The 14,756-nt window shown below is 41.2% G+C and overlaps 2 protein-coding genes across 3 annotated transcripts in view; one reads left to right on the top strand and one right to left on the bottom strand.

Moving 5' to 3' along the window:
- Positions 1 to 1,103: 1,103 nt before the first annotated feature.
- On the bottom strand, positions 1,104 to 11,218 carry LOC147339617 (apoptosis regulator BAX). 2 transcript variants are annotated; one of them, XR_015129948.1, is made up of 8 exons: positions 10,888 to 11,218; positions 10,725 to 10,798; positions 9,883 to 9,931; positions 4,197 to 4,358; positions 2,948 to 3,080; positions 2,422 to 2,526; positions 2,123 to 2,325; positions 1,104 to 2,010 (listed from the first exon to the last, which is right to left on the bottom strand). XR_015129948.1 is itself a non-coding variant. In XM_086296939.1 (7 exons), the coding sequence occupies exons 1-7, from the start codon at positions 11,088 to 11,090 to the stop codon at positions 2,227 to 2,229; spliced, it is 825 nt and encodes a 274-aa protein (XP_086153065.1). In that variant the 5' UTR covers positions 11,091 to 11,218; the 3' UTR covers positions 1,110 to 2,226. The 2 variants fall into 2 exon arrangements, 1 of the variants encoding a protein (XP_086153065.1); XM_086296939.1 differs by having other exon boundaries at positions 1,110 to 2,325.
- Positions 10,991 to 14,756, top strand: part of ano1a (anoctamin 1, calcium activated chloride channel a) — an 80,182-nt gene continuing 76,416 nt past the window's right edge. The window contains exon 1 of the mRNA XM_086296916.1: positions 10,991 to 11,127. The gene's annotated coding sequence lies outside the window, so the exon portion shown is untranslated. The remainder of the gene's footprint in view (positions 11,128 to 14,756) is intronic.

The raw sequence follows: 14,756 nt of genomic DNA, 5'->3' as shown, positions 1-14,756 counted from the left end.
TCCGTGTACATGCTGAAAACTGTTCGCCAAAGCGTTTCCAGATGCTAAATGTTCCCTTTCTGTGCACCGCTTCAGTCCTTGTATTGAACTTTTAAAGATCTTACCCCATATTCACAAAGTTTCATGGTACAATGACTTATTCCTAGTGACAAAATTCTGAGACAATTCTTATATTATGTTTTTCCCCTCAAACGTTGCCAAAGGCTTAAAAAGAAAATGTTTGAAATGGAGACAACGTGTAGTGTAATTGGAGCAGTTAATTCATTTTTATTTTGAGCTTAGAAGAAGCATGTTTTGTCACAGAACACAGGTCCACACCAGGTCGTCTTAGGAATTTTGAGTCATTTTCTCCAGAAAGAGACAACGGCTCAGACGATTCATAGAAATGCTGCCAGACATGGCTTACAACTAATTTGCATCTGCAGTCTCTCGGGAGGCTAAATTATCTTGCTGGAGGTCATCACGTACAGTCTATTTTTTTTGGGCAATATCCCACAGATGTTGGAAAATGTAGCTTTTCTTCTCATCTGGAGTGGATAATAATAACCTGCAGCTATTCCAGCAGCATGTGTGTTTAGCAGAAGAGTTTGGGTGCTGAACTGGGCTGCCTGCAGTCGACTCGACCTTTCCCCAGCTGAGAACATCTGGAGAACATCCTCAGTTCCCAGACCTTACCTGCCGATATTAAAGAATAGGATGCTACACAGTGGGAAACTTATCCATGGCCCAAATCTTTTGAGAGATGTTGCTGCCATCGAATTCAAAATGAGCTCATATTTTTCTTGAAATAGTTCCCAGTTTAAACGTTTTCTATGTTCGTTTGTGAATTAAATATGGGTTTATGAGATTTGCAGACCCCAAACTTAAGATAACCTCTTCCTATTTACTTTCAAATAGAGCTGCCAATTGTTAAGTGGGTCGAATGAACAAGACATGACAGAACACACACAGACTGAGTTATTACTAATTGTTCATTTTGGATTTAATGCTGGAAATGCATTTCAAAAGATGCTGTCTTTATTTATTATTTTTTTCAAAAACAACAGTCTGAGAAAAACTTCAGGAACTCGAGAAGATGAGTCCTTGAGTCTCCCTGATACAGAATCGACCCGGATACTTTGTCTTTTGTGATGCTCATTTTGAACTTGACCATGTCTACGTGGAGCTGCTACCACATAATTAGCTGTGTTAGTGGCTGGTGCCTGTAGATCTTTGATCATTAATGGTGCTGTACAGGTGTGTAAAATACTCATGACAGAGATGATATAAAGCTACACGGTCTCGCCTCCTCTTTGTGCCCTGGAGGATGGAACGTCTGTGTTTCACTTTTTCTTTGGTCCAACTAGAGATGATGGTTTTTCATTATTAGTGAATTCAGGAGCAGCAGCATTTCTGCGTTTCCCCCAACATGTTTGTAAACAACATTTCAGGTCTTTTGTTGCCCTTCTTTTTTATTTAAATTTGCATAGAAAACAAACAAACACTAAATATTTATGATTTCTTTTTACAGTTTTAATTAAATAGGGTTTACATTTATTCCAAACCATTGCACTTTGTTAAAACATTGTTTTCTTGATAAAAGCTTATTTAACCAACACATTTCCCCTTTGTAATTTCAAATTATTTGTTGAAACAGTTCAGTGAAGAAGTCTTTCAGAAAAACTCACTTTGAGGATTCTTGTCCAGTTTTTAAAATCCATAAAAGGAACATTTGCATTTTTTTACAGTGTGATTTGACGTCCTTTGATACTAGAAACCTAAACAAGTATATAAAAAGACTTTAAAGAGACAAGACTGTCTGAGACAGAATACAACATAATTCAAATTTCAGACACCAGCTACGGTGAAACTAGGGCACATTCAGTTGGCTTAATTAAGATAATTATGTTGTTGTAAACTCCCTCAGGTGTGGTTCAGGTAAGATCGGGTGCAACAGCAGCATCGGCTGACAGCTGAGAGCCTCCAGTGTTAGATACAGCAGCTCAGAAATCCACGGCAGCCACTGATCACCTGCTAGTGAAGAAAGGCTGAGATGCTCACTGGACATCTGGCAGCAAAAGCGCTTTTGTTCTTTGAAACCTGAGAAAAGAGAAGATCCGTCCCTGTAAGCACAGTACTTTACCTCCTCTTGTTAATGAGATGGAGGCTGAGGAGTGACTGATTTCCTAACAAGCCGTCTGTATCCAGATGAAGGCACTGCAGTCTTGGTTGTGAGGTCCGATGTTTTTATCGTACTTTCCGGTAGTAAACAAAGGCTACCACCAATACTACTGATGCTACCATGGCTGCTGTCCTCCATCGAGAGAAACCACGGATCACCCCCTCCTGCAAGATCAACAGATCAATATTAGGAGCTGTGGATGTACCTGAGGCGTCCAAACAGAAGACCGCAATGAGCTTTATGAACGTTTACTCACTTACCCAGCCCCCTTGTGCCACAAGCCAGCTGTAGACCTGCTCCCTGATGACCTGGAGGACCCAGCTGATGATCATTTGGATGTTCTCTAAGTGATTGGCGGTAATAGCCTTTAAAGGAGAAACAGATATGGAACAAATCCATTAACATAAGTCGTAGGAACCCTGCTGTCATGAGACCCTCCTGCAGGCATTGTTAGCCCTGTATGCACACTTACTACAAGTCTGTATTTCTTTAATTAATGTGAGGAATTTTGACAGAATGCTGAACGTACTGGAACCTCAGTGAGGAAACATTACTTACAGTGCAGAGATTCCACCAGAAGAGCTGTTAAGCCCAGTGGCTGCAACACGTTTGTGCCACAGCAATTGCGGCCCTTTTGTGGGTCCTTTTTCTCACACCCATTATGTTTGTACGTTTGGTGGGTGTGAGAAAAAGCCACGCTGGGGAATTCCTTTCCTATATCCAGCATGAGGAGAAAGATTCTGACAGGCAGGGATCACAGAATACCAGCTGTGGCAGATGGTGTACCTTGTGTATAAGTTTACAGGCCAGATGGAAGAGAGCCACTACTCGACCCCAGTTGATGCCATCAGCAAAGATGTTTCTTGCAACTGCCATGAAGACATCTTGAACGCAGTTCCCCTGAACCTGGTTTATCAGTCTGATGGGAGGAAATGGACACATTCAAATATGAGAATGATTTGGCTGAACTGATTTACTGACCCAAATTCTTCTTGCTAGTACTGTTCATAGTTCAGATCTGCTCGCTCAGCAGTTTAATCGTATACCGACTTGTCATGCAAGTGCAACACAAATAATCTGAGTTTCCACAAAAGCGCTACTCCTCAGCCTCCTGGTATCATTTTGAAAACCTCAGGTGACATCTTTGTCTTTAATGTGTCCACAAGATTTTCAGAAGACATGACCTCTGACCCCGAGGTTGAGGTCACTGAGATCCGAACTCGACAGAGGTTTTTAGTAGCTGCACCCATTAGATTAATGGCAAAATTCTTAAGTTATCGCATTCACAAACTTGAGCACCCATGCTGTCCGTTCACCCAGCACGGTGACCACAATGCCACATCGGCCTTTTACAGCTGAGGAGTTAAAGCAGGGGTGGGGAACTCCAGGCCTCGAGGGCCGGTGTCCTGCAGGTTTTAGATGTCACCCTGGGTCAGCACACCTGAATCACATGATTAGTTCATTACCAGGCCTCTGGAGAACTTCAAGACATTTAAATCAGCTGTGATGGATCAAGGACACATCTAAAACCTGCAGGACACCAGCCCTCGAGGCCTGGAGTTCCTCACCCCTGGGTTAAAGAAAGTGACTCAATATTTTAATTCACTGCTAGAGAGCAGCAGTAGGTGGAGCCAATTCTCCAGTCAGTACCACTGTGCTACGAGATAGCATCATGGAAAGAGCCATGGTCAAGCTCAAGAAATGACACGTTCCAGTTTGTGTTTTTCCCAGATTTTCATCGTTACACTGGAAGTATAGAGTGAACTTTAACTGACATGAGTTAGGACATCGCACCGGGATATTAGGAGATGGGTGATGAAATCCTGCATTTTAATGTCACCAGTCACATTCAAAAGTTTGCCTTATATTTACATAATATGTAAACAATTGCTTTAAACACATTGAACTTTGAAAAGATGAAAAGAAAGTGAGGTTTTGCATTGTAAATCTGCCAATAGTTGTGTCAGCATGATGTGGAAAGAGCATATTGGTAATTGGTATTCAAAGAATCTGCTGAAACAGCTGATGCAGTCACCTCTGAAGCTCAGCATTGCGGTTTAAACTGTCGGCTATCTTGCGCAGCTGTTCTACCACTTCTTTGACTTGTGGATCCTGTTGTTCATCTGGCCTTCCTCCCAAATCCTCAGAAGTCACGTGTCGACTGGGCTCCTCTGTGTTTATATGTGCAATCACATACCTGTAGCAGACAAAAAAAACACCCACAATTTTATTATACAAAGATTCTCCTCAGTAAACTTCAAACAACACCAAATCACAGCAGCGGTCACCTCAAGGCGCTTTATATTGTAGGACCCTGCAATAATACAGAAAAAACAGAAAACCCCAACAATCAGAAGATCCACTATGAGCAAGCAAAAAAAAAAAAAAAATCCCTTTTAACATGGAGAACCCTCCAGCAGAACCAGGCTCAGGGAGGGGCAGCTATCTATTAGGGGGACTGCATCACAGGAAGTAGAGCAGGTCATTTACCAGAGGTGTGACCAAGTCATTGTTTTGCAAGTCTCAAGTAAGTCTCAAGTCTTTATCCTCAAGTCACAAGTCAAGTCTCAAGTAATGGCAGTCAGAGTCGAGTCTCAAGTCACTGGTGTAAAAGTCCGAGTCAAGTCACAAGTCTGAAACTTTGAATTTCAAGTCCTTTCGAGTCTTTAAACAAAAAAAAAGAAAAAAGCATGTTGCAGTTATGCTAAATGTAAATATTAGACCATGTGATTTTTAATTCTGTGTTTTTCTCAACACATGTCGAAATAGTGAACTTAGAAAATATACACAAATTGTGAAATTGCACCTCTTTAAAATGCAGCTCAATTAAACCTAGCTCCAAGAATAATTTTCACCGACAGTTCTGAGATAAGCTGCATGTTATTCTTGGATGCCCTTGTAGGGCCGGCTTTAAAATCACATGACAAAAATATCATACACATTAAAGTTAGTTGACATCACAAAGTTAGATGAAGTCATGATCTCATCGTAGCAAGAGAGAACCTACCGTTCTTTATGCAACTTCAACTGTCGGACAAAGTTGGAAGTTGTTCCATCTCTGTCTGTGATTCTCTTCTTGCATGTTTTGCATATTGCATTTCGTTTTTTTGTTGACTACTTCATAGTTTATGTACCTGAAAAAAAATAACTCCTTACAGCATTTTTTTTTCTTTTCTTTTTAAAAAAAAAATCTGGTTAATTTGATTGGCTGTGCTACAGCTCACGCACACATACGTACGGAGTGTGGTTTGAATAAATGAATTGAATTAACGGTGCACACTTTCTATATAATATGCGTGTTAAATTTTATATTTGGGGTTAGGGCTGCTCGATTATGGCAAAAATGATAATCACGATTATTTTCACTGAAGTTGAGATCTCGATTATTTGACGATATTTATTTAACAATAACAATGTGTTGAATAATGACTTTAAAGTTTGTCAAGAAATAATATAAAATAGTGCAAATACTGATAACAGTGCAAATGTTTGCAATATAAAAAATAAATGAAAAATGTAAACATCTGTGTTTAGTGAACTTCGCAGTGTTGCTCTGTGGTGCACCTACACTGTAGCAAAGTTTACCCACTGTGTCTACTTGATCCACGTCTGACTGAACCCATAATGTTTCCACACCACTGAAGGTTTTTTACCTCTTTTCAACCAACAGCAGTCACTCTCCTCTCCATATAACTTCTGGTGAGCTTTCCGAGCTTCCCTCGGGTCCTCTAATCAGCGGTCCCCAACCCCCGGGCCTCGGACCGGTATCGGTCCGTGAGTCGTTTGGTACCGGGCCGCGAGCGTTGAGGCTCAGGTGTGAAATGTATGGTTTTCAGGGTTTTTATCGGTTTTCAGCGTTATTTTGTTATCGTTTACTCGGTTTTCCTGGGTCTTTTCACGTGTGTCATGAATAAATTTTCTTTTTTTCGGTACCGGTACTGGTTTTATTTTGTTGTATTTATCCGCGACACCTTAAAGGCCGGTCCGTGAAAATATTGTCGGGCATAAACCGTCCATGGCGCAAAAAAGGTTGGAGATCGCTGCTCTTAATTGTTGTGACGTATGTTCGAAATGCAGAGAGGTGCGCTCGATTTGCCACACGGAGCAGAGCGAGAGTAAAGCACGAGGGAGGGGCTAATAATCAGCTCAGTCATTTTTAATGATCGTTGAAAGCCCAGATCGTAATCGTGATTAAAATTCGATTAATTGAGCAGCCCTATTTGTGGTGAAATATCAAGTCTTTTGGGAGTTTGCATGTTCTCCCCGTGTTTGCGTGGGTTCTCTCCGGGTACTCCGGCTTCCTCCCACTGTCCAAAGACATGCAGTTAGTGGGGATAGGTTAATTGGTTAATCCAAATTGCCCATAGGTGTGAATGTGTGAGTGAATGTGAGTGCGAATGGTTGTCTGTCCCTGTGTGTTGGCCCTGCGACAGACTGGCGACCTGTCCAGGGTGTACCCCGCCTCTCGCCCTATGACAGCTGGGATAGGCTCCAGCGCCCCCACGACCCTGAAAAGGATAAGCGGACACGAATGGATGGATGGATGGATGGATGGATATCAAGTCTTTTCAAGTAAAGCGGTTCAAGTCCAATTCAAGTCCCAGGTCATTGGTGTAAAAGTCCAAGTCAAGTCACAAGTCTTAGAACATTTTTTCAAGTCAAGTCTAAAGTCATAAAATTAATGACTCGAGTCCAAATCATGTGACCTCAGTCATTTACTAATCAGATGGTTGGTGGTTCAATCCTTGGCTGTTCCACTCTGCGTACAAATATCCTTGGGCAAGACACCTAACCCCAAGTTGTTGTTAGAAAGCACGTCAGCATTATAAAAAGTGCTTGTATGAATCACTGAGTGCTCAGGTGGAAAAGAAAAGCCAATTCGTTTGTCATCTAGCATCTGCTGTGACCAGCTGGACATGCAGATTTATATAGAGAAAGTACCATGATCTTTTTTTTTTTAAAGTTTTGTCTGCAAAATAAACTACAAGCTCGATGTAAAACCTACCTATGATCAGTGTTGTGATTTTAGTTCAGACCAAACAACTCTGCTACATTGTCAGCCCAGTACCCAGTACTCTGCAGTCTATTTACACGTACAGTGCACATCCTGAAAAGGTAATGCTGATTTGAGCAGGCAAAGACGCACGGACTTCAAAGGAGTATAACAGGAATGACTGCTCACCCACTGGGTCCCTAGCTGTCTTGCAACCTAATAGACTCCAGTTTGTGCATGTAAATGGAGAGTCCTCTTCACACACTGAGGTTAATTATGGAGTTCCACAGGGTTCAGTGCTAGGACCAATTCTGTTTACATTATACATGCTTCCCTTAGGCAGCATCATTAGAAGACATAGCATACATTTACACTGCTATGCAGATGACACCCAGCTCTATCTGTCCATGAAGCCAGATAACACACACCAATGAGTTAAACTGCAGGAATGTCTTAAAGACATAAAGACCTGGATGACCTGTAATTTCCTGATTCTAAATTCAGATAAAACTGAAGCTATTGTACTCGACCCTAAAAATCATAGAAATATGGTATCTAACCAAATGCTTATTCTGGGCTCCAATAACACTGTAAGGAATCTTGGAGTTGTTTTTGACCAGCACATGTCCTTCAATGCACATATTTTTAAGAAGTACGAAGAACTGCTTTCTTCTATTCATGCAAAATTTGTTTTACATGGGTTCTCTCCAGGTACTCCGGCTTCCTCCCACAGTCCAAAGACATGCAGTTAATGGGATTGGGTTAATTCAGGGGTAGGGAACTCCAGGCCTCGAAAGCCGGTGTCCTGCAGGTTTTAGGTGGGTCCTTGATCCAACACAGCTGATTTAAATGGATAAATGACCTCCTCAAACTATCTTAAAGTTCTCCAGAGGTCTGGTAATGAACTAATCATTTTATTCAGGTGTACCCCTGGGTTAATTGGTAATTCTAAATTGCCCATAGATGTAAATGTGAGTGTAAATGGTTGTCTCTCTCTATGCATTGGTGTTAGACAGACTAGCAACCTGTCCAGTGTGTACCCTGCCTCTCATCTTATGGTAGCTGGGATAGGCTCCAGTAGGGCTCGGCCATATCACATCGTTCACGGCAATACCGGTATAATGTTGGGCAACGATAAGAAAATCAAATATTGCGATAGAATATGGGTAAAACGCGCATGTGCAGTGCCTTTGTTTTCATATGCACATGGCGGAAAAAGCACGGCGGCGACGCAGAATGAGAAGAGCGAAAGCGGATCGTTGAATGAAACAGATGAACCAGAACTGGTTTGTAAAAATGCTGCAACTTCACTGGTGTGGAACTGGTTTAGCTTTCGTCCGTCAGATACACAACAAAGCACTATTTTTGGTAGCGCATGCTAGCGGGCCGTCGTTATTACCGTGTTGTTTGGAAAATACGGCACACTTAAAATCAATCCTTTGATTTTTCTGAAAGTCGACAGAGCCCCTTATAATCCTGTGTGCCTTATGTATGAACTCTGGTTGTGTTTACTGACCTCGAAACGATTTTATGTGCACGGCGCTCGAAAATCTGTCAAATGTTTTACTACGACTCTGCTAAGCTACGAAGCCGCACCGCTTGATGGATTGTTGGAGCATTACGGCTATCGTAGGCGGAGCCTTGCGGAGTGATACGTACTGTGCTTCAACATGATATTACCGTATTGTGTGTATAACCTCTTTTTAAGTTTTGTGGATGTTATACTTGGTTATGCTGAGGATATGTCGGCCAGTTTCCACTGGAAATACCTTTTGGTTAAACTGTCAGCGAGGAATTTGCATTTGCACTGTTACATGTTTATATAAACTTTAATGCACATAAAAAACAGCTGCTTGTTTAAGTGAAAATACATTGATTTTTTTTTGCACTAATAAAGTTGTGGAGTTGTAAAGTATTTTGTCTAGTGTCAATTATATCGTCAGTTATATCATTATCACAAATTTTCAAATGTATATCATGATAAATATTTTTGGTCATATCGCCCTGCTCTAGGCTCCAGCCCCCTGCAACCCTGACAACAATAGGCAATCTCTGGCACTCTTCCACAGTGCCTGACCTGTCTTCCTCTCCCATCACCCCCAACTGTTTGCCGGAGAAGGCTGCCCCTCCCTGAGCCTTAATCTGCCAGAGGTTTCTTCGTGGTTAAAAAGGCCGTTTTACCTTCCCACTGTCACCAAACCACTAGTTCACAGGTGGTTATCTCTGTGTTATTGTAGAGTCTTTACCTTACAATATAAAGCACCTTGAGGCAACTGTTGTTGTGATTTGGCGCTGTATAAAGACATTGAATTAAATTGAATTGCAAGAGAGTTAATGGATGGAGACTTAAGACTACATCTTTCACCATCTACAGCTCTGTGATTGCAGCCATTCCCCTTCTGCCTGTGAATAGTACTCATGGATACTGATCAATGGAGATGTCAGTTTGCTTAATAGCTATCCTGAAACTGAGCTCATGGCCCACAGTTAGTCAGTCGTGCTAGTTTCAGCCATTGTTCAAATGCACTGTTTATCACGTTGGGCAAACCTGCAGTCAGCTGAGAGTGAACATTTCACTTGGAAGAGTGATGAAATGCTTCTCGCACTGAAAACACTACATCCAGATGAACAGAATCAACTTTCTGTATCCATCCTCAGTTTAAAATGTAAGATTTTTATGGTCAAACACATGGGTATGACCGTACCCAACAGCAATGCTGAGACTCACCCTCTAAAGACAACCGCACCTTCTTCGAGGATGGAATCATCAACGACATCTGGAAGAGCAAGCAGATAATTAATAGACTATTTACTCATATTTTTATTCAAGGTGGGGGGAAGGGGCATAAAACAAAACCTTTACAATCAGTAGCAAAGCAATGCCAACAGTACAAAACACAATGAAGTTTTTAAAAACTGCCAACCAACTTATGTCATCATTACTTGACAAAGACTGAATCAAAGAACATGGTGGTTTGTTTCTTAAGAGGTACTTTGAGCTTGCTTTCACTTTCGCCAAGATCCCTGTTTCCAGCTGTAATGTGTCCTGTGGAACAGCTGTTTGCGACAAAGCAGTGAAGAATCGCAAATTCTGGTTAAAGCAGATATAAAGAAAACATTATTCACGTTCACTCCACCAGCCCACAGTCTCTAATAGTCGCATTATCAGTTAACTACATTAAAGTTGGGCTGTTAAACTTTGTCTTCGTGTGACGTCACGACGACGTCATGAGTGGCCATAATTATCAGAGGTGTAGCATAGTCCACACAGGCTTCCTGGTGAAAACTAGCAGGCCGACAGCGGCCTGTTGAGGCTGTAAAGCACACACTGTGTCGGGGCAAGTCCCGCATGGAGTCGGTACAGCCGCTGTTCTCCGGGCTGAGCTGAACCAGACTCGGGTTTAGTGACAGCAACCAAGGTGATCTCCAACACACCAGCCCCTCTAACTACTAAAAGTAGTTCGAAGCAATTCTTTCATCCTAACTTTTTATTCCGGTTCGGACTCGTTATACTTTTGCCTCCGTTTAGCTTTTAACTTCAGCGGCTGAACCAAAAATGTCTCCACCTACCGTCTCCACCCGCGGCGCCCCTCGGCTCCTGCTCCGGATTCTGCCCCCCTCGGCCGTCAGCCATGGAGCCAAACCTCGTGTCCGCGCGGAGATGGACGAGATTTGAGATATTTGAATGTTCAACGCTAACTTGACCTCGTACAACCAAGAAAGTCACGGTTACCTAGTCTGTGGAAACCCGCCTTTCAACAGAAGCACACGGAAGTGATACGGAAGTATCGTAGCGACGGGACCAGCAGTCCGTAGACACGCCTCACAGAAATCCCACAGATGGAGATACTCGCCCAGAAACCTGCCCACAGAGGAGTATTTATCTGTTTTACTTTGTGTTCTTCCACAGTTCAGATACTCCGTACGAACCATCATTGTCAAAGCAGGACACTTGCCCCAAGGCCCGCTTGAAGTGAGTGATGGCGTTTTGTTTTTTTACTACCGCGGTCAAGTGAGCCGTCATTTGTGCGCCGCGATGAAGCCAGCCGCTTCTGATCCACCCTATAAATTATCTTGCGCTTCAACACCAGCCTTTATGTCAGCGCATGCTCTCGTTCGTTCCTGATCGCGCGCGCGCACAAATGCACGCTCACACTCACACGCCAGCGCACGCGTTGCACTGGGACAGCCTGGTTGCATCATATTCACAAATTCATTACAAATCACCCTTGATAGTTGACATTAAACTTTTAACAGATTTTTTCTCTTATCTGGGCCAAGCTTCGTCCCAAACTGCTTTCATGCTCCCAAGAAATCAAAGGACAAGTCTCCTCAAATTCAAAAGCTTCAGAGGAATGTGATGATGTCCTGTGAGAAATCTATTAAAAATCATCTGTGATAGCTGAATTCCTCACAGATTCCTTTTCTTGGACACCCACACTAGTTTCATCAGTTTTTCACGCACAGTTTCATCTCAATCCACTGCATAATTCTGGGGAAATTAAAGGTCTTTTATGGTCAAATTCAACATGCTCAATCGATTATATCACATAAAGAATAATAACAAAAAAATCCTCTGTGATTGTTGACATGAAAATGTCATTTGACTCCTCTTCGTTACCTTTTCTGCATGCGTGTCAACCTTCATCACAAAATGCTGCATGATTCCAGAGAAATTAAAGGACATTTCCACTCACATTCAACAAGGTTATTTTAATAAACAAAACCTTACAAAAAAAGTCATCTTGACATAGTTGATAGTTGACATGAAAGTCTCCACAAATGCATCATCTCTGCACTCACACAAAATATCTGCAAAGTTTTGGATCCAACTACTGCTATATTTCTCTTTTTTGCCTTTACTGGATAGTGAAGTCAAGACAGACAGGAAAGTGGTGTTGAGTACCCCAGTATAACATGGATTGGCTGTCTGTTTAAAGAGTCCAAATCTCTGATTGGTTTTAGCCGGCAAACAGTGCAGAGCTTAGATTAAGCCGACGTATGAGAGGACTCGCCCAGTTGTAACCCTTCCCTGCCTCAAAAGCTCTCTGGGGCTGCCCTCTCTGATGCAAACTGAAATGTAGGTAGTTTTGCAGCATCTTCCCTGTAGCTCAGTGCACTTGGTAACTGTAGATTATTTGGTTAAATAATCACTCTGCACCATTTGTCTCATATGAGCTACCGTACCTGTGTTGGCTAATCCAGTACGTGGGGGGTTACGTTTTTGGCATTGGCCATTATGTGTACATGTGCTTGGATGGATTAAAGTTCGCAGTGGAATAATATCTGGAGTTGTCACTGAATCATAGCACCTCATGAGACTGCTACAGTAACTAACTGGGCTAAATTTAGTGGCTTGGAAAACAGCCCTAAGGGTCTGTTAGTTTTAACGGGCCAGAGTAACCTGTAAGAGGTATTTGTACTGTAGAGAATTAATAGCGTTTCGAGTTTTGTGGGTTCATAATTTCCTTTGGTTTTATGTAGTTATTCACGTTCTAGTTCTGCGGTGTTTCATCATTTGAATATAATGTTTTCCAGCACATCTGACAATTTCATGTCAACAATTTCAGATGATTTTTAATTTTTTTATGTGATGATATAATCGATCGAGCATGTTGAAAATTGACCAGAAAAGTCCTTTAATTTCTGTGCACACATACAGTGTGGGTGTCCAAGAAGAGGAATCTGTTGAGAAATTCATGTCAACTATCACAGATGATTTTAATACATTTGTAACATGATGTTATCACATTCCTTTAAAGTTTTGTAAATTTGAGCAGAATTGTCCTTTAATTTCTTGCGAGTATGAAAGTAGTTTGAGATGAAACTTGGCCCAGACGTAGAGTCGGTGGGCCAGAGGAGGAATGTGTTAAAAGTATGACCTCAACTATCAAGGATGATTGTTAATGAATTTTTGAATACGATGCCATTGTATTGCATCAAACATGAGCAAAAGCCATATATTATTTTTTCTGGAATATTGCAGTCAATAGAGATGAAACGTTGCCCAGAGCTACAGTAAGTGGACTAGAGGAGAAATATTTTGAAAGTTTGACATCAACTATCAAGGATGATTTTTAATGAATATTTGAATACTATTGTATTGCATGGACTGTATCAAAAAGTTGATTCAGTTCATCTGGACGCAGTGTTTTCAGTTGGAGAAAAGTTTCAAAACTCATCCAAGTGAATTCTTCAGGCTGAAGTGACAAAATGTTTCTCCCATTGAAGACGCTACGTCCAGATGAACAGAATCAACTTTTTGGGATTTCCCTGCCTGGATGATTGAGCATGCATCGAGGCATAACGTCACAGTGTAAATCTTTGTAAATTAAAGCTTCGCAAAATAAGAAAAACTTGAGCTGAAATCTAGCTGAAATACACACAAGCTTGTTGAAATCATTTATAATTATCATTTGGCAAATTTATGCTATGTGGATCAAATATATTTGACCCACAGAATATATTTAAAAAGGGTTAAAGACTATACCTTCTCAGATAGCATTGTGTTATTGTTAGAGCCAATCTATAGAGAAATATTTTTGATACTGTTTCAGTTATTATGTTACATGTTTAATTTTGTATGATATGTTGTTAAAGAATAAATGCTGCGCGTTTAATTTGTGTCGGGTAAGAAAACATTACAGCGCATGTGTGGTAGCAGAACGCTCTGGGTAGCAGGTTAGAGTGAGCCAGGACGGCAATGGAAATGTGCGCTGTAGCAGCAAATAGTTTTTTGACCGTGACATCTTTTGTTTGTATGTACGAGTCCGAAATAAATCTGAACAGCTCACATTAAGAAGTGGAAGAATTATTTTTTCGAAGCTTGGGACAGAAATTTGCCACTACAGTTATTTACATGTAATTCAATATCTTAATATGTATTTAATTCTATTTCTGAGCAGTTTGATATGAAAACTCTACCTTATAACTAAAAACAAAAGAGTTGTTCATTCAACAGGGCACAATGCTTTCAGGCAAGCTAACAGACAGTTAAACACAAAACTGTGCACTTGTCCATCTTTGTGAGTCACTAAAAACGTCACAGTCCTGGGCCCATTTGTGGCTGGATTATTCTGTGAAGGTCTGTCAGACCGTGGAGCTGCAGGTGAGAAGTAGGACCCAAATGCAGGACTCCTATAATGAACAGTGAATTTATTTACAAAGTGCACGATGAATAACTCTTTACAAGTCCCAGGCACTCTTATAATGTAAGACAGACCCACGGGCAGGACAAACCGCGAGAACCCGGGTTAATCCAAAACACCCAGGACCATGACAGTAGCCTAAAGACCTGGAAAAGACAATAATAGTACCAATAATAGTAACATTTTTAGTATTTTGTTACAATAATAGTAACAAATCACATGAATACTACATTCATGTAGTTGTAAAAAGCATGATAATATATTAAGTAATCCAAAGTATTCAGAATACGTTACTCTCATTGAGTAACGTATCGGAATACATTACAAAATGTATTTTGGGGCATGTAATCTGTAATCTGTAGTGGAATACATTTTAAAAGTAACCTTCCCAACACTGCCTGCAAGCTCCACATGATGGCGATGTTGAAACGTTTTCTAGCACTCATATTTATTC

This window comes from Aulonocara sp. 'chitande type north' Nkhata Bay, linkage group LG1 (genome assembly GCF_057382095.1).
Source record: "Aulonocara sp. 'chitande type north' Nkhata Bay isolate Kocher_YH1m ecotype deep benthic linkage group LG1, A_spYH_male_GT1.1, whole genome shotgun sequence".
Lineage (NCBI taxonomy): Eukaryota > Metazoa > Chordata > Actinopteri > Cichliformes > Cichlidae > Aulonocara > Aulonocara sp. 'chitande type north' Nkhata Bay.
Note: the sequence above shows the minus strand (reverse complement) of the source record. Positions and strands in the feature narration are given on the sequence as shown.